This window comes from Mus caroli, unplaced genomic scaffold (assembly GCF_978045245.1).
Source record: "Mus caroli unplaced genomic scaffold, Mus_caroli_1 scaffold_20, whole genome shotgun sequence".
NCBI classification, from domain to species: Eukaryota; Metazoa; Chordata; class Mammalia; order Rodentia; family Muridae; genus Mus; species Mus caroli.
This window is the reverse complement of record NW_028227275.1, coordinates 18394121-18414216: the sequence shown is the minus strand read 5'-3', so window position 1 is coordinate 18414216 and position 20096 is coordinate 18394121. Positions and strand designations below refer to the sequence as shown.

Sequence of the window (20096 nt, the reverse complement as noted above, 5' to 3'; positions counted from 1 at the left end):
TGGTCCCTTTTAATCTATTTAACATCTGTTTGTATCTGTGGTGCCAGCTTCTTAAAGTCGGACGCTGCCTCCAGCACAGCATTCAGCACTATGATGAGTGGGGTAAGTCCCCAGGAATAAATGGAACATACAGACGTGGAGATTTATGCTAATTTGGGTATTTTAAAGGCAGACTTTAATTCAGTCACAGTCTTTAAAAATAAAGATCTCCTTTTTCAGATTAAAAAAAAAAAGCAGTATTATTGATTACAGCAACAAGAGGTCTACAAAGAAGGAATAAAAAGGTGCCGGCAATTGTCTTGCTCTGAGATATAGTCCCTTCCAATAATTTTCCATACTTCATGTAAATGCAAAATCAAAATTGAATGCTTTAAATGATTCTCTAAAGTATACTGACAGTGACTTGCGGAGGTTCACAGGTGAGGCAGTTTATCCTCACTTCAACTCAATCAAAGGGAAGCCAGAACCCAAAGACACAATTAATGGTAGAGCTAGAACCCAGAAATCTTGTCTCAGGTCTAGGCTGTGTTGCTTCCTGTCTGGGTGGTTCAAGTCTCAGTCCATCCAGCAATACTGGGATATGGGCTTGTGATGAGGTATTTCTCCTGAAGAAAGGGTACACTGAGCTGATCCCGTGTTTGTATCTAAGCCATGCTGTACCTAGGGGTAACCATCTCCAACATCTTAAAGGGGGAAAAAGAAAGATGGGTTACCTAACAAAAAACGTGTCCTTAGAATTAAATGACAGGCTAGCCAAGTAAGCCAGACTGGCAATAGTAAAAGGCAGAGCTTCATTCCAAAAGCTAAATGACATCTGAACAGTGACCGTTTGGCTCTGAATATGTTGCTATGGTGACTGCAACCATAGGTTTAATTTCATTATAGGATTCTGAGCAGTGTTCTAACCCATGACTGACAATTATACTCCAGAACAATGTAGACAGAGAGTGCTTGACTGATGTGCACAGGGCTGTCAAGTATTTGCTGTTACTCATCAGGATAATAAGCAGAGATGAGTGCTGCTAGCACACAGCTGCCCCACTATGCCCAGGGTGGAAATGTTACACGCCTGATAGAGCTCTTTACACTGGTCTCTAAGCAAGACTGAGCTGTAATCTCGCAAACACACAGTGGGTTACTGACTCTGCAGATGAGAGACCATGTCTTATTTATATGTATATCCACACAATGGTGATAGAACTCCGAGCTCATTTTTCTAAATTGAATTACATCTGTGTGAAGACTCCTTTTGCTGTCCTAGCGTGGGAGCTAGGAAGATTCTGACTAGTAATTCCCCATTCCTCTCCCTGAAAGCTCTGTAAATCATACTCTTAAAAAAGGCAACAAGCTGAATTCCAAAATCCTCTTGGAGGAGAAGTGCCCCGGCTGGTGGGTCTGGCCTCTGTCCACTGAATGTGCACAGCTCTTCTGCACAAACACCGGCTACTCCCAAGGGAGCTCACAACTGATTGCTTAGCTGTGGAGACTCACTTTTCCCTTCTTTCCCAGTGGCAGGTCATGGGGGGGCGGGGAGGGGGGCGGAGCCTGTGACAACACATGGGCATGGCGTAACATGCTCTTTTCCTCAGGAGGAAGACAGGCTCAGGCAGAAGGAGGTGACTGGCTCACAGCAGGAGGAGGTGCCAGTTTGCTAGCAGAAAGTCACAGAGGAACAAGGGATGTGGCTGAAAAGTTATTTCCTGAGCAGAACAGCAGAGTAGAACTGTTCTCATTCTGCCCCTCGCCTTCCCCCTTTCCCTTCTTCACCCCACCTTTTTGAACTTTTTGTTGTAAAAGAGACTTCAGGTCCAGCAGAAACTGACCCACAGATACAGAGATGCCCCTAGGTGCTGTCCTCAAGTCCTACCTCCATTATCATCAGCTCTCACCATCATCAGTGTCAGAGTGGAGCCTTCACACTGGGTGACCTTCCATCAGTGACATGGCAAGTCCACGCTTCACAGTAGGGTTTATCTGTGGTGCCCATTCTGTGGTTTGGGATTGGCACGGAAACAACCCATTGTTTACTATCATTCAGAATGGTTTCCCTGCCCTAAAGTCTCCTGTTTCTCTTTCCCTCACCCTAACTCCTAGAAACCACGTTCATAGTGCTGTCCTATCCTGCTCTGGTCTCTTACCTTTGACAGGTACTACTGGAACAGGCCTGCCAGAGCAGGACAGTGGAAAGGTGAAAAGTTAAAGACAAAGGGGAAGGGTGGTGTGGGACACAGCCTCAGGAGCCTTGAGGAGGGGGAGGGATGATGTGGGACGTGGCCTGAGGAGCCCTGAGGCCCAGAGGCTTGCCATCTCTGGATTTACTCAAGAGCACCAGCAAAACAGAAACAAATTTGCTAATAAGATTCTTTCCTGAAATATACTAAGTTGGGTTTGAATGAATGGGAGTACAAAAAACAAAAACAAAAACAAAAACAAAAAAACAAACGTATTTTTTCCGGGAGAAACTCAAGTACAATGAACTAGAGCTCTAATGTCTTAAACTCTGCTGAAGAAGCAGCACGGTACAAAGCCCACAGGTTGTTACTGGCATTGTTTAGCTATCAGTTCCACAGCTGTCTGACATGGTGACCAATATGATCCTCAAGTCCAGCTCCATTCCCCCATCTTTGGGCCCAGTCAGCAATTCTTGCCTGTCTTGTAAATTCTTTCCAGGGGACACTTAGGACACTCTCGCAGCTGTGGAGTTTTCTACTTATAAGGTACAGCATTTGCTATGAGGGGAGATAAAGAAGGAGCCTGCTACCTTGTGAGCGCTTTTACATATGCTTTCTTTATCACAGCCTCATGTCTCTGGACCTGCAGCTGCCCGGCTCACTTGGGCCTCTGTGCTGCATCCCTGGACACAGTTACGGGATCTTAGAGGCTTATGTGAGCTCTGGGGCCATCAGGTGTCAGCTGAGGATTTCTGTGCTCTGCTTTTAAAGAAAGTCACGGGCAGTAACTCCTATTTGGGGAGAATAAAGCCATGAAAGTTTGTGTCTTAAGTGTCCAAAGCCATGGTCCTGGGCAGTCACACAGATGCGTGGTAAGATACACAGGTGGTCCTATCCTGGAAAGGAGGCCTGTTTAGTCTTCCAACACCCATCTTGCACCAGCTTGTCTCCTTTGCTCCTATTTATCTCCAGACCCAAGTCAAGGGCAGAATTTGCCTCAGGCATAACAAAGACACCTATGTGAGCACTTAGGGAAATAGCGCTGCACAGCAGAGAGAAAGTAGGATTCAGAGCTAGAAAACCCCAGGGGTCCTGGCTACTGTGACTTCTCTGACCTCAGGAACCTGAGCTGACATCACAGCTATTGTCCACACTCCTTTAGCTCTCTATTTTTTCAGGAAAGTTAATAAAGTCATATTTACCTCAGCAGGCTTTATTTAGAGCAGTTATGATAAACTACAATGATCTCATACTCATTTTCCATTTCTCGCCACAATACACAGGATCTCTGTCTTTCTGGCTCAATGCAGAGATCTGGCCAGGAATTACAGTAAGCAAATGGGATGCAAAGAAGATGAGTGAATGAGGCTTGAATGAAGAAAGGGAAGAAGAAAAAAGGAAGGACTGGAGTTTTGCTGATACACCAAATAAAATTAAATAAACATAAAAAACAATCTTGACCTGTTAAGTATGACCTTCACTGATAAAAGCGGTGCTATGCATTGAGGTAGAGTGAGGACTTCCCTGATCAAAGCTCCCCAGGGCTTTTTTTTCTCACTACTTCTAGTAGCTTTGAACCATCTGACTCCCGCCTACTTCACATCTATGCAGTCTCCTCCTTCCTTCCAGCCTCTGGCACATGTGACCCTGCTTCTCTAGACGTGCTGAGTTAGTTCCTGCCATGAAATGTTTCTGTTAGTCTCTGCCTTGCTTAAAAAGCTGTGTGGTGCCTGCTTATCTAGCTTCTTACCATCGGTTGTCTCTTTCCTTACCTGTCACATGGTAATAAAAGCCCTTCCTGTATCCACATCTAGGAGTCTAGATGTATAATAGAATAATAACATTCTATTATTTACTTATTCATTGTTGTTTCTTCCCTGACTCCTGCTTCTCAAAAAAAAAAAAAAAAACCCAAAAAACAAAAAACAACCAACCAACCTACCAACCAAAAAAACCCCTTTTATTTATTCCAAATAGAAAACGTGATCTATATTTGTTTGATACTTATACCTTGGAGATAATTTTCTAATTATTTTGGCTTATTTACACAAATTAGGAAAACAAATTAAATCTCTATAGTTCTAAGCAGAAAACTCTCACCCCTCCTTCCTCCCTCAGCCTTGCGTACAGACTTCAAGACTTACTCTCTCTCTGTGAATAAAAACAATGTACCAATTGGTTTCAATTTTGAGACTTGAAAATGATATTTTTGTGGGCCACACTATTACTGTTCTAGGCCTCTTGACTTGGGGGTTGGCAAAGAAAAAGTTGGGTGGAAATAGGTAACTGAGGCAAATGTCAGGAACACGCGCTCATGCCCTATTCCGGTTTACTCCCAGGGCCCTCAAGGCAGCCATAACTCAAGGCCCAGGCTCTGGTCTAGGGCTGGTGTTATACCCCATTCCGTCTCACCCTCAGTGTCCTTGTCCAATAAAGCAGATACATTATCTCAAAGGGCAACCACAGGTATGGGGAAAGAGTCTGACCTTCCACCACGCCCATGATGTGATACCTGTGTAAAGGAACCATCTGTATGATATTTCTAAGGAAAAAAGCAAACACCAGGTTTTCTGAGCTGAGATTTCCCTGATGATGGAGCAGGTCACTCAGAACTCTGCCTTGGGGCAAATCTTCATTGTCACATAGGGGTCAACATCTAACTTCATCCCTTCCCTAAGAGATGGATAGGCTCCTGTTGAATCTGATCTTGGTGAACACCCCATCTGCTTTCAACATGCTGCATTTGACGTTAGCTAATGCCTCTTATTAGCATTAAAAGAAAACAATCTGGAAAAATTCACTCTCAAGCAGAGTTCAAACAGGCCACAAGTAGATGTGGAATCTTAATTGTACAAAGTTTGCTAAAGTAATAGTAATAAATGTATACATTATACACATATAAATGTATGTACATATATGTATGTGTGTGTCTGTGTAGGTGCTGTGTGTAAGGGAGGTGGTGGAGCCAAATGCCCATGGAATGGTTCATGAAATCAAAGACAAGAATGCTCCATCTGATTTATGAAAGAGACTTCCAATAGCAAAAGGGAAAAAAAATCTCCTAGTATGGAAAAAGGCATGATCAAAAGAACCAAATGATATGGAAAGGAATTGGGAATCTTTATCCAGCACTTACTGGTAATGGGTTAAAATTCTGGTCCACCAGATGGTTGTATCCGTGGTCGAAAAATGAATGTCGTATCACGACATCAATGCCCTGATTGGCCAACATTCCTAAAGTATTTAGCCATCTAAAAGAAAAAGAGAGAAAAAAAAAAAAGCCACATCAGCACATTTTAAAATGGCATCTAGCAAGCACTGTGAAGATTAGCTACAGCACACAAATAATGTCACCAGAACCACCAATTTTACTTGATGCTTTAAGGAGAAAATCTTTTTAGGCGCTAAACAAGTAAGAGATCTCAAAGGTTATCACAGTTAATCTCTTATTTTACAGGAAAAGAAGTCTAAGGGAATAAGATGAATTGTTCATGGTCATGGCATTATCACAATGTATGGCTTATAGTTTACTTCTAGAATACTAACAAATGGATGCGGCCAGCACACAGATGCCCAGTGCTCCTCCCTGGCCACACACACACACACACACACACACACACCCCACTCGTGCACTCGCACGCTCAGGACTTCACAGCACACCTTGATCCTCAGCCTCCTTGCTCTGTAACAGCACAAGTTTTTCCCAGGACTAAGCCGCATGGGCCTACGGCCTACGCATCCAGCCATGGTGCAAACCCGCCTCAGTGTCTGAACCCCTCATGTTTCACTGTCACAGTCAATGTAATGATGTCTTCCTTGACACCATTATCAACTATTCAGGGCTTTAAGCACATTACCTTCACATGTGTGCTGCAGTGGGAAACCTGCACTGACCATGTTCTCATCCTGACTATGCAGAGTGCCTAGTTTACACAGCATGCGCCTTGAAGGGCATTCCCAAATGCCCAGACCCTGCCACTGTATCTGATAGAATCAATTCATTCATCAGTTTAGGCAGTCATTGCTTTCTACGTTACCACTACTAAACCATCACTCATCATTTTACCTCAAACCTCCTTCTCCACAGGTCTAAGTTGCACAGAACTATTTGAGGAGCCAGTGCAGCATGCCCTCTCATACTGATGTTTCCCACGTTTTAACTCCTGCTTAGCATTTTCTACCAACCCTCCTCTAACTCATTTCTTTCTGTTTGCCAAGATTCTCACCACACATCTATCTCCAAAGCGAGTGCTGTCTGCTAACCTCTGGCATGTATCTCCCTCTAACTTCACAGAGCTCTTTCTGTGTGCGCCCTCTGCCAGCCTGGTGGGTGGTGATCACCATGGATCTCGACCACTCCCCATCGGTCCTAGGCCCTCAATCACACCTCACTGAACTTATACTCAGCACTTCCTGGCACGCTGTTGGTGTACAGCACTGTTTAGGCTGACATTTGTCTGGATAAAATTAGATTCTAGAAACTTTGAAAATCACCATTTAGCACATGGGAAAAATTATGCATAGTTATGATTTCCCAAATCTGAAACCATATGGGGCTACAAACCCATGACTTCTAGAATTAAATTTTTTCCTTGCTGGAATAAAGAGCATTTCTAATTCTTATATTATGGTTAAATAATGTTCACATTTTCAAATCTTTTTTTACATTTACAATTTTATTTTATTCTCATAGAAATGAACACATTTACTGGCAATTAGAGCTGCAAATCCAAACCCAAAAGCAGAGCAAAACATACACAAACAAGCTTTAAATCAGGAGTTAAGTCTGAGTACAATAGAGCAGAACGTTTGCTCTGCTAGTTTTGTTCACACTGGGACACTGTGACCCAGAGAATTGAAATTACTTTGAGAACATCACATGGCAAAGCTACTTGCCTTTATTATTTTCATTAGTTTGGCAAGGCTATGAAATCGGGATAAGAGGTGCATGCAGCTCTTGCTCTAATCCTGAGGCACAGTAGCACACAGATTGCCAAAGATGCCCCGTGGTGGAACTCCAGTAAGAACTCTGGGTGAATGCCTCTTAAACCAGAGCTCTAGCCATGTTCATAAAGCACAAAGATGTCATGGTCTATATTGAACTATAAAGGCAAATATGGAGTTTCATCTTCTAGAAGAGATATATATGCAAGATTGTATCTGCATGGGCCCCACCATCAGCACGGCATCATAGGGCTGTCTCTTGGTGCTGTATAAAGTAATCCCATTGCTCACTTGTTAAGGATCTACTCTCCCATTCCATGGGTGTCTTATTCACCACTTGTATTGTTGCATGCTCTAGATGCTGGAGACACGGCAGCCTATCAGGATGATTTTGCAGTATTCCAAAAAATTGAAGATTGACAAGGTAGCACTCTCCTTGAGGCACAGTAGCAGACTTCTGATTCATGTGTGCATCTGCATGTGCCCTAGGAAGCTCACGGTTATGTGGTATATGGAAAGTCCTGAGGAAACACCATTTTTTCACATGCCCCTGAGCTTTTTAGAATGCTCTACCTCTATTATTTTTCTAGGATACAACTTGTATACTTCAAGAACACAGCGCATTGCTGTGTGCTGCCAGTGGGGTTAAGATGGGATGGATGACAAGACAGTAAGAGGAAAGACCAGGAGCAGAATGAACTGGATCTATCTGATCTCTGCCAACCAAGTGCTGGTGATCTGAGCCACAGCCCGCTTAACAACAACTATGTTTATCTGCAGCTCCATGTAGACATCTATAGCTACTTGACTGATGTTCTTGCCAAGGCATGTCTCTGTTTCAGCTGCCTGTGAAGGAAGGTCTGCGGTACTTTCCATTTTACATCATTCCCTACACGGAATAGTCAGGAAAACATTCAGCACAACTGGGCAGCTCACTGGACCTCAAAGCAGAATCACTTGGCAACAGCTGAGCAAAAGCCATTCCTGGGCTGATTCCAAGGGGTCCCCTGAGTACTGACTGCCAACCTGGCTTTTCACCCTTGTAACAGGAGTCATATCAAACTAGCAGGGAGAATATTATGAAAGAAGCCTCTTAGTAACACTGCATTAAATTCTGATTCACTCCATCTCATTCATTTGAACCATGCTTATTGGACTTCTCTGTGAAACACAAAGTTAGAGATTACAAACACGGAAGATCCAAAGTAACACCATGAATTACACTGAGCAGTCATCTTCACGTACCTTTAACATCATTCCATCTGAAAATGCCATCTATTTGGCTGGCCTGACCTGTTCTTCACAAATGTATTAATGTCTCAATGGAGGGGAGCTGCATCTGTCTAATTAGCAACAGCTGTTAGTAGTAAAACACATAGCTGAGGGCAAAGCTACAGTTTGTGCATCACTCAGCCAGAAAGCCTGGGCCAAAGGACCATAATGGACCAGAAAAAAATACTTAGTCTCTGGTTGTGAGGCTTGTCCTGGCTACATGACACTGAGAGCCAGGCAGAACTCTATGCTTCTGGCTCAAGTCATTCTTCAGGCAACTACAATAGCCTTCAAACTCATATTCTCATCCCTTCCGAGATCCTGTGCATACTATTGACAAGGTCTAAGTTTTTTTTAATAAGGTATTTTTTTAATTAGGTATTTATTTCATTTACATTTCAAATGCTATCCCAAAAGTCCCCCACATGCTCCCCCACCCACTCCTACTTCTTGGCCCTGGCGTTCCCGTGTACTGAGGCATATAAAGTTTGCACAACCAATGGGCCTCTCTTTTCCACTGATGGCTGACTAGGCCATCTTCTGATACATATGCAGGTGGAGACACGAGCTCCGGGGTTAGTTCATAATGTTGTTCCACCTATAGGGTTGCAGACCCCTTTATCTCCTTGGTTACTTTCTCTAGCTCCTCCATTGGGGTCCCTGTGATCCATCCAATAGCTGACGGTGAGCATCCACTTATGTGTTTGCTAGGCCCCGGCATAGTCTCACAAGAGACAGCTATATCTGGGTCCTTTCAGCAAAATCTTGCTAGTGTATGCAATGGTGTCAGCGTTTGGAGGCTGATTATGGGATAGATCCCCGGATATGGAAGTTTCTAGATGGTTCATCCTTTTGTCTCAGCTCCAAACTTTGTCTCTGTAACTCCTTCCATGGGTGTTTTGTTCCCAATTCTAAGAAGGGGCAAGGTGTCTACACTTTGGTCTTCGTTCTTCTTGAGTTTCCTGTGTTTTGCAAATTGTATCTTATATGTTGGGTATTCTAAGTTTCTGGGCTAATATCCACTTATCAGTGAGTACATATTGTGTGAGTTATTTTGTGATTGGGTTACCTCACAAAGGATGATGCCAACCATTTGCCTAGGAATTTCATAAATTCATTCTTTTTAATAGCTGAGTAGTACTCCATTGTGTAAATGTACCACATTTTCTGTATCCATTCCTCTGTTGAGGGGCATCTGGGTTCTTTCTTCTGGCTATTATAAATAAAGGCTGCTATGAACATAGTGGAGCATGTGTCCTTCTTACCAGTTGGAACATCTTCTGGATATATGCCCAGAAGAGGTATTGCGGGATCCTCCGATAGTACTATGTCCAATTTTCAGAGGAACCACCAGACTGATTTCCAGAGTGGTTGTACAAGCTTGCAATCCCACCAACAATAGAGGAGTGTTTCTTTTTCTCCACATCCTCGCCAGCATCTGCTGTCACCTGAATTTTTGAACTTAGCCATTCTGACTGGTGTGAGGTGGAATCTCAGGGTTGTTTTGATTTGCATTTCCTTGATGATTAAGGATGTTGAACATTTTTTCAGGTACTTTTCAGGCATTCGGTATTCCTCAGGAGAGAATTCTTTGTTTAGCTCTGAGCCCCATTTTTTAATGGGGTTATTTGATTTTCTGGAGTCTACCTTCTTGAGTTCTTTATATATATTGGATATTAGTCCCCTATCTGATTTAGGATAGGTAAAGATCCTTTCCCAATCTGTTGGTGGCCTTTTTGTCTTATTGACAGTGGCTTTTGCCTTGCAGAAGCTTTGCAACTTTATGAGGTCCCATTTGTCGATTCTCGATCTTACAGCACAAGGCATTGCTGTTCTATTCAGGAATTTTTCTCCTGTACCCATATCTTCGAGGTTTTTCCCTACTTTCTCCTCTATAAGTTTCAGTGTCTCTGGTTTTATGTGGAGTTCCTTAAACCACTTAGATTTGACCTTAGTACAAGGAGATAGGAGTGGATCAATTCGCATTCTTCTACATGATAACCGCCAGTTGTGCCAGCACCATTTGTTGAAAATGCTGTCTTTTTTCCACTGGATGGTTTTTGCTCTCTTGTCAAAGATCAAGTGACCATAGGTGTATGGGTTCATTTCTGGGTCTTCAATTCTATTCCATTGGTCTACTTGTCTGTTGCTATACCAGTGCCATGCAGTTTTTACCACAATTGCTCTGTAGTACAGCTTTAGGTCAGGCATGGTGATTCCACCAGAGGTTTTTTTATCCTTGAGCAGAGTTTTTGCTATCCTAGGTTTTTTGTTATTCCAGATGAATTTGCAGATTGCTCTTTCTAATTCGTTGAAGAATTGAGTTGGAATTTTGATGGGGATTGCATTGAATCTGTAGATTGCTTTTGGCAAGATTTTTACTATATTAATCCTGCCCATCCATGAGCATGGGAGATCTTTCCATCTTCTGAGATCTTCTTTAATTTCTTTCTTCAGAGACTTGAAGTTCTTATCATACAGATCTTTCACTTCCTTAGTTAGAGTCACGGCAAGGTATTTTATAATATTTGTGACTATTGAGAAGGGTGTTGTTTCCTTAATTTCTTTCTCAGCCTGTTTATTTTTGTGTACAGAAAGGCCATTGACTTGTTTGAGTTAATTTTATATCCAGCTACTTCATTAAAGCTGTTTATCAGGTTTAGGAGTTCTCTGGTGGAATTTTTAGGATCACTTATATATATTATCATATCATCTGCAAATAGTGATATTTTGACTTCTTCCTTGCCAATTTGTATCCCTTTGATCTCCTTTTGTTGTCGAATTGTTCTGGCTAGGACTTCAAGTACAATGTTGAATAGGTAGGGAGAAAGTAGACAGCCTTGTCTAGTCCCTGATTTTAGTGGGATTGCTTCCAGCTTCTCACCATTTACTTTGATGTTGGCTACTGGTTTGCTGTAGATTGCTTTTATCATGTTTAGATATGGGCCTTGAATTCCTGATCTTTCTAAGACTTTTATCATGAATGGGTGTTGGATCTTGTCAAATGCTTTCTCAGCATCTAACGAGATAATCATGTGGTTTTTGTCTTTGAGTTTGTTTATATAATGGATTACGTTGATGGATTTCCATATATTGAACCATCCCTGCATCCCTGGAATGAATCCTACTTGGTCAGGATGGATGATTGTTTTGATGTGTTCTTGGATTTGGTTAGCGAGAACTTTATTGAGGATTTTTGCATCAATATTCATAAGGGAAATTGGTCTGAAGTTCTCTATCTTTGTTGGGTCTTTCTGAGGTTTAGGTATCAGAGTAATTGTGGCTTCATAGAATGAGTTGGGTAGAATACCTTCTGCTTCTATTTTGTGGAACAGTTTGTGAAGAACTGGAATTAGATCTTCTTTGAAGGTCCAATAGAACTCTGCACTAAACCCATCTGGTCCTGGGCTTTTTTTGGTTGGGAGACTATTAATGACTGCTTCTATTTCTTTAGGGGAAATAGGACTGTTTAGATCATTAACCTGATCTTGATTTAACTTTGGTACCTGGTATCTGTCTAAAAACTTGTCCATTTAATCCAGGTGTTCCAGTTTTGTTGAGTATAGCCTTTTGTAGAAGGATCTGATGGTGTTTTGGATTTCTTCAGGATCTGTTGTTATATTTCCCTTTTCATTTCTGATTTTGTTAATTAGGATGCTTTCCCTGTGCCCTCTAGTGAGTCTGGCTAAGGGTTTATCTATCTTGTTGATTTTCTCAAAGAACCAGCTCCTCGATTGGTTGATTCTTTGAATAGTTCTTCTTGTTTCCACTTGGTTGATTTCACCCCTGAGTTGATTATTTCCTGCCGTCTACTCCTCTTGGGTGAATTTGCTTCCTTTTGTTCTAGAGCTTTTAGGTGTGTTGTCAAGCTGCTAGTGTGTGCTCTCTCTAGTTTCTTTTTGGAGGCACTCAGAGCTATGAGTTTTTCTCCTAGAAATGCTTTCATTGTGTCCCATAAGTTTGGGTATGTTGTGGCTTCATTTTCATTAGGCTCTAAAAAGTCCTTACTTTCTTTCTTTATTCTTTCCTTGACCAAGGTATCATTGAGAAGAGTGTTGTTCAGTTTCCACGTGAATGTTGGCTTTCTATTATTTATTTTGTAATAGAACATCAGCCTTAGTCCATGGTGATCTGATAGGATGCATGGGACAATTTCAATATTTTAGTATCTGTTGAGGCTTGTTTTGTGATCAATTATATGGTCAATTTTGGAGAAGGTACCATGAGGTGCTGAGAAGAAGGTATATAGTTTTGTTTTAGGATAAAATGTTCTGTAGATATCTGTTAGATCCATTTGTTTCATAAGTTCTGTTAGTTTCACTGTGTCCCTGTTTAGTTTCTGTTTCCATGATCTGTCCATTGGTGAAAGTGGTGTGTTGAAGTCTCCCACTATTATTGTGTGAGGTGCAATGTGTGCTTTGAGCTTTTCTAATGTTTCTTGAATGAATGTGGCTGCCCTTGTATTTGGAGCATAGATATTCAGAATTGAGAGTTCCTCTTGGAAGATTTTATCTTTGGTGAGTATGAAGTGCCCCTCCTTGTCTTTTTTGATGACTTTGGGTTGGAAGTCGATTTTATTAGTTATTAGAATGGCTACTCCAGCTTGTTTCTTCAGACCATTTGCTTGGAAAATTGTTTTCCAGCCTTTCATTCTGAGGTAGTGTCTGTCTTTTTCCCTGAGATCAGTTTCCTGTAAGCAGCAAAATGTTGGGTCCTGTTTGTGTAGCCAGTCTGTTAGTCTATGTCATTTTATTGGGGAGTTGAGTCCATTGATATTAAGGAAAAGTCATTGTTGCTTCCTATTATTTTTGTTGTTAAAGTTGGCATTCTGTTCTTGTGGCTGTCTTCTTTTAGGTTTGTTGAAGGATGACTTTCTTGCTTTTTCTAGGACATGGTTTCCATTTTTCCTGTCATTATCCTTTGAAGGGCTGGATGCGTGGAAAGATAATGTGTGGATTTGGTTTTGTCGTGGAATACTTTGGTTTCTCCATCTAAGGTAATTGAAAGTTTGGCTGGGTATAGTAGCCTGGGCTGGAATTTGTGTTCTCTTAGTGTCTATATAACATCTGTCCAGGATCTTCTGGCTTTCATATTCTCTGGTGAAAAATCTGGTGTAATTCTGATAGGCTTGCCTTTATATGTTACTTGACCTTTTTCCCTTACTGCTTTTAATATTCTATCTTTATTTTGTGTATTTGTTGTTCTGATTATTATTTGTCTTGAGGAATTTCTTTTCTGGTCTAGTCTATTTGGAGTTCTCTAGGCTTCTTGTATGTTCGTGGGCATCTCTTTCTTTAGGTTTGGGAAGCTTTCTTCTATAATTTATTTGAAGATATTTGCTGGCCCTTTGAGTTGAGAATCTTCATTCTCATCTACTCCTATTATCCGTAGGTTTGGTCTTCTCGTTGTGTCCTGGATTTCCTGGATGTTTTGAGTTATGATCTTTTTGCATTTTGCATTTTCTTTGATTGTTGTGCTGATGTTCTCTATGGAATCTTCTGCACCTGAGATTCTCTCTTTCATCTCTTGTATTCTGTTGCTGATGCTGGCATCTATGGTTCCAGATTTCTTTCCTAGGTTTTCTATCTCCAGTGTTGCCTTACTTTGTGTTTTCTTTATTATGTCTACTTCCCTTTTTAGGTCTAGTATAGTTTTGTTCATTTCCATCACCTGTTTCAATGTATTTTCCTGTTTTTCTATAAGGACTTGCAACTATTTAGCAGTGTTCTCCTGTATTTCTTTAAGTGAGTTATTAAAGTCCTTCTTGATGTCCTCTACCATCATCATGAGATATGCCTTTAAATCCGGGTCTAGGTTTTTGGGTGTGTTGGGGTGCCCTGGACTGGCTGAGGTGGGAGTGCTGGGTTCTGATGATGGTGAGTGGTCTTGGTTTCTGTTAGTAATATTCTTATGTTTGCCTTTCACCATCTGGTAAACTCTGGAGTCAGTTGTTATAGTTTTCTCTGGTTAGAGCTTGTTCCTCTCGCGATTCTGTTATTCTCTACCAGCAGACCTGGGAGACTAGCTCTCTCCTGAGTTTCAGTGGTCAGAGCACTCTCTGCAGGAAGGCTCTCCTCTTTCAGGGAAGGTGCACAGATATATGGTGTTCAGACTTGCCTCCTGGCAGAAGATGAAAGCCCGAAACAGGGCCTGTCCCAGAAGCTGTTATCTTCTGTAGTCCACACTCTCATCTGTGCAGACTAGTCTTGGTGGAGTCTGGGAAGCAAGATGTCTCCTGCAGTTGGTCTGGCAATTTCCTCCTGGGCCAGGTGGACACCTCTCCTCTGGCAGGGAAGGTGCCCAGATGTCTGGAGCCTGAAATGGGGGCTGCCTCAGAAGCTCTGTGGCTCCTGCCTGTCCCAGAAGCTGTTAGCTTCTGTAGTCCACACTCTCACCTGTGCAGACTAGTCTCGGTGGAGTCTGGGAACCAAGATGTCTCCTGAAGTTGCTCTGGCAATTTCCTCCTGGGCCGGGTGGACACCTCTCCTCTGGCAGGGAAGGTGCCCAGATGTCTGGAGCCCGAAAAGGGGGCTGCCTCAGAAGCTCTGTGGCTTCCATTTGTCCCAGAAGCTGTTAGCTTTTGTAGTCCACACCTTCACCGGTCAAGGTCTAAGTTTTAAAACACTGATCCGATTATCTGTTCTTCGATATCTTTAGTGGCTTGGTAGATGACCAGGCCAAGGCCTCATTCCCTTTAGATGATTTTCAAGACCACCCATCATCTGGTGTAAACCCTCTTCACAGTCTCGGCCTTCATTCCTCTCTGCTGAAAGAAGGCTTTACTCAGTATTACCCACTGTCCCTCTGTGTGCCTTTCCTGTGTTGTTTCTTCAGCCTGAGGTACCTCACTGTCAGCTCTACTACTCTCCATCTGGGAAGGTCAGGGCACTCTTACTATGTCCCACAAAATGCCCACTTGCCTATGAAACCCTTTGGATAATTCCACTCGGGAGTTTTTTATTCCTCTGAAAACCCACTAGTTTTCTTTCATAGGAAGGCCATGGGAAACAGAAAGAAGTAGTCTACTGCATGGGGAAAAGGCTGGACTCTGGAGAAGGCCATCTGGGTTTGAGTCTGATCTCTGCCACTAGGTAAATGAGCTCTCTTGGCTAACTTATCTCAATTCTGCTTCCCAACTTCTTTAGTTGTACTATGTATGAGGACAACACTAGCCTCTGTTTCACTGGCTCACCACTAAAACTGTAACACCAACCTCATTGGTAGTCAAAGTATCAAAGGATTTCAGACAGTGCTTAGCTCTTGGTAGATCCAGTAAGCATCAAAGAATTATCACAGCATAATTATTCTTTGCAATGTAATCATCTGTCATTCCAGTTCTTCCAGTCATGTTTCTGGAGGACAAAACCGTGACTGTTTTTACCCAACTCCCAGAACTATGGTAAAATGGAGAAGGGAGAATGTAGGCTGCTGACTCCGTGGTGGGTTGAACTATGGACTTACTCAAGATGACATCTGTTCTCTGGTGCTCATGTCTGACAAAATGTTAGTAGTGAAGAAGTGACTAAGTACAGTTAAATACATTCATGAATGAATAGATAGAAACTTTCCATTGGAAATGCTCTTTGCCTTGCAATGGGTAGTGAGTGTGTTACAGTTTCACTGTCCTTTCCTAAAAGTTCCTGAGAGTGAAAATGTCAATTACTTACAAGAATCCTGCAGCGTAGGAATCTGACAGATTGTTTGTGCCTCCAGCTGAGGTGGTCACCACTCCTTCCAGCCAAATCTTCTTTCCTGGAGTGTATGTGTTGACCACCTGTTCCCACAACAAAAGCAGAAGAGGATAGATGAGATTTTAAAAGCTATTCCCAAATGAGAAGCACCATCACTCCCTAAAGGAAGTGTCTCTCATTCCCTGCTCCTAAGTGGTCACAGTTTGTGCTTTACTTCATGAAGTTGTATCTGTTGCTTTCCTTTGATAGGAAATCCATGAAAAGAGAGAAAGAGGTAGTCTACTGTAGTGGCTAGTGAGAGTTGCCACACACACACAAAAGCATTCATGTTCACCACTTTTTCCCTTATGTAAACCCAAGTGATGGTGTGATAGAACAAATGCATATTCTAGAGTGTTAGATGACTTTAGGGAAGCAACTTTCTTCACCGGAAAAGAACAACCACATTATGTTTCTATAATGCTTTTCAGGGTCATGTTACAGAACTTTTATGATAAAGCACATGGTCTATGTATCAGAAGTCGTGAACCAGGAGTAGGAGAGAAAAAATTCTTCTAGGGAACTGTTGTTAATGAGCATGGCATGTAACCGAAGTAAATATAAAAAGAAAAGTCCCTGACCCATGTGTCAGATTCTACACAAGGAACTACAGCTGTGTGCCTTCTAAGCAGAGGCGAAGCCTTGTTAAAATGTGTCCCTCTGAAGTTTTGAAATTACCCAGTCTCTGTTCTGCAAGTTGGAGGGTGGCCAAACTATTCTGATCAGGGTGCAGATACACTGGAAAGCAATCTGGCAGTTCTTGTAGTGGGTAATACTAGTAGCTTCTGAAAGTACATTCTGAGTCATGGGCTTGTCTGTAGCTAGCTCATTTGAGGAAATAACACCAACTAGCCGGAATAGTGAGCAACAAGACTAAAATAGTGAAAAGGGGAAAAGACAATAGGAGGATATGGTTTCAAACTGGCAACCAATGCTGACAACCTAAACTCAATCTCATAGGAATTTTCAGATAGAAGTGTAATATATCCCATCTCAAAGCTGTCCAATGGTCCCTCAAAGTGACAATGGGAAGTATGTCTCTTGGTTTCTGCCTCTTGTTGGTGAAGAGCAGTCTATAAAAGTTACCCTCCCCTTATTTTATGTGTAGCTCTGAGAGCTGATTATGTACCAAATATCTGTTGCTTCTGTCAAGAGCCACCCAAGAAAAGGAATGAAAAGCATGTTCCTGCTATGTTCACTGGCATCAAGCTCTGGCCACTGCTGTAATGACCAGAATATGAAATAGGACTGGAGGATGATGGCATACACAAGGGAGGTTGATAGAGAAATGGTGCATTTAGATGCCCACAAATTCCTCTCCTAGACATGTTCACCAAAACCATTATTCTTCAGGTTTCTAAAGAGAAAAGTACAAAGACTTCTGCATGTCACTGTCTGTGGGAGGTGTCCATAGTTAGGACTGAAATATAAAACGCATTTAATGCATAGTATGAATTTCTATGCAGCATTCGAGGCAAAATTCAATATAAATTTAAAAATACAAATATGCTTTATATAGTCATTTATTAATAATAAAAATGTGTTTTAAGAACAGATGTCAAACTTATAATAAAGACACAAAAAAGAAAATAGACAAAACATAACCAAGACATTTTGTGAACTGATGAGAAGTTCTGCTGTAAGCTGAGGTGGAATATACTATTGTTCAGCTCTTGGTTCCTTAGGACTCCCAGAAAGAATATATGTAGATGCATTTATATGAATGTATATGAATATACAATATGAGATACATATCTATAAATGTGACTAAACTCATAGGTAGACATCAAGTGACCATATTCCTTTTTATATTTCTTTCTAGGGTTAGCTTCTTACAACTGTCTTATTCCCATTTAAAAGAGAATTTGTATTCTATAACTCACAAAAAATGGTACTGGCAAAGTTACTGAGCTTTTCAGAAATAAAGTTGTACTAATATCTAAGTTAGAAAGAAGTAACAAGTCTAGCCAAGAATAGAAGAACAAGAACTAACGGTGGAGAGCACATTGGCATGTTGTTAAAGGTTAGAGAGCAGACGCTTAGCAAGCACAAAGCAAGGGTTCAAACTGTATTGCTACAAATAAGACAACACTCCACCCACAGTTTCTGTATCCATTCTTTGGTTGAAGGTCATCTAGGTTGTTTCCAGCTTCTGGTTTTTACAAATAAGGCTGTTATGACCATAGTGGAGCACATGTCCTTGTGCTATGGTGGGGCATCTTTTGGGTATATGCCTAGGACTGTTGAAGCTGTGTCTTCAGGTAGAGCTATTTCCAATTTTCTGAGGAAACATCAGACTGATTTCCAGAGTGGTTATATCAGTTTGCAATCCTACCAGCAATGGAGGAGTGTTCCTCTCTCTCTACATCCTCGCCAACATGTGTTGTCACCTGAGGTTTTGATCTTAACCATTCTGATTAGTGTTAGGTGAAATCTTAGGGTCATTTTGATTTGCATTTCCCTGATGACTAAGGATGTTGAACATTTCTTTTAATGCTTCTCAGCCATTCAAGATTCCTCGGTTGGGAATTCTCTTTAGCTTTGCACCCCATTTTTAAATTGGGTTATTTGTTCTTTTGGAGTGTAACTTCTTGAGTTCTTTGTATATTTTGGATATTAGCCTTCTATCAGAGGTAGGGTTAGTGTAGATGTTTTCCCAATCTGTTGGTTCTCATTTTGTCCTATTAACAGTGTCCTTTGCCTTACAGAAGCTTTTCAATTTCATGAGGTCCCATTTATCAATTGTTGATCTTAGAATCTGAGCTATTGGTGTTCTGTTTAAGAAAATTTCCCCTGTGCCATTGCATTTGAGGCTATTTCCCACTATCTTTTCTATTAGTTTCAGTGTATCTGGTTTTATGTAGAGGTCCTTGATCCACTTAGAATTGAGCTTTGTACAAGGGGATAAGATGCAGACCGCCAGTTAGACCAGCACCATTTGTTGAAGATGCTTTCCTTTTTCCACTGTATGGTTTTGGCTTCTTTGTCAAAGATCAAGTGTCTGTAAGTGTATGAGTTTATTTCTGGGTCTCAATTCTCTGTCACCGATTGACCTGTCTGTCTCTGTTCCAACACCATGCGGCTTTCATTACCATTGCTCTCACTATAACACTGCTCAGAGGGAGCCTCTCAAAGAGAATTAGAAATCATAAAAATAAGAAAGGAAGAGAAACAGCTGATTAAAAAATAATCATATAGTGAAGCTGAAGACTATATTTATAATTCCTTAAAATACACTATATCTATACATGTACTTCCTTTATAACTAATTAAAGCTGAAGAATGTACTTGTATTTTTCTTTTCTTTTCTTTTCTTTCTTTTCTTTTCTTTTCTTTTCTTTTTAACCTTTGGCTTTCAGGCAATTCATAATTTAACTTTGTCCTTAGAGATAAGCTCTGAAAACCTGCTAAGTGAAAGAAACCCAACATAAATGGTCATGTATTATATGAATCCATTTATTTAAAAGATCTAGATTATGTTCTAGAAAAGTGCATAGAGGTGCAAAGTAAATTAATAGTTTCACAGGGTTGATAAAGAGGAGGAAGTTTGAGGTAGGAGACAAAAGGGAGTGGCTAACTAATGAGCATGAGGTTTCTTTGTTAGTCTTGAATATATATAAAAATTAAAAAGTGGCAATTATTTAAAAATTCTATGAATAAACTAGACTTGTTAACTTTCATATTTTCTTTCTTTCTCTCCCTCTCTTTCTTTCTTTCTTTCTTTCTTTCTTTCTTTCTTTCTTTCTTTCTTTCTTTCTTTCTTTCTTTCTTTCTTTCTCTTTCTTTCTTTCTTTCCCTTCCTTCCTTCCTTCCTTCCTTCCTTCCTTCCTTCCTTCCTTCCTTCCTTCCTTCCTCCCTCCCTCCCTCCCTCCCTCCCTCTCTCTCTCTCTCTCTCTCTCTCTCTCTCTCTCTCTCTCACACACACACACACACACACACACATCTCACATATACGTATATAATTAGCAAAAGAAGAGGT

At 41.3% G+C, this 20096-nt stretch overlaps 1 protein-coding gene across 3 annotated transcripts in view; it reads right to left on the bottom strand.

Moving 5' to 3' along the window:
• Positions 1 to 20096, bottom strand: part of Hpse2 (heparanase 2 (inactive)) — a 602344-nt gene that overhangs the window by 117774 nt on the left and 464474 nt on the right. For all 3 annotated transcript variants that reach the window (XM_021151789.2, XM_021151790.2, XM_085833912.1), the window contains 2 exons: positions 16055 to 16161; positions 5308 to 5422 (listed from right to left, as the gene is read on the bottom strand). In XM_021151789.2, coding sequence (XP_021007448.1) covers positions 5308 to 5422; positions 16055 to 16161 — 222 coding nt within the window. The remainder of the gene's footprint in view (positions 1 to 5307; positions 5423 to 16054; positions 16162 to 20096) is intronic.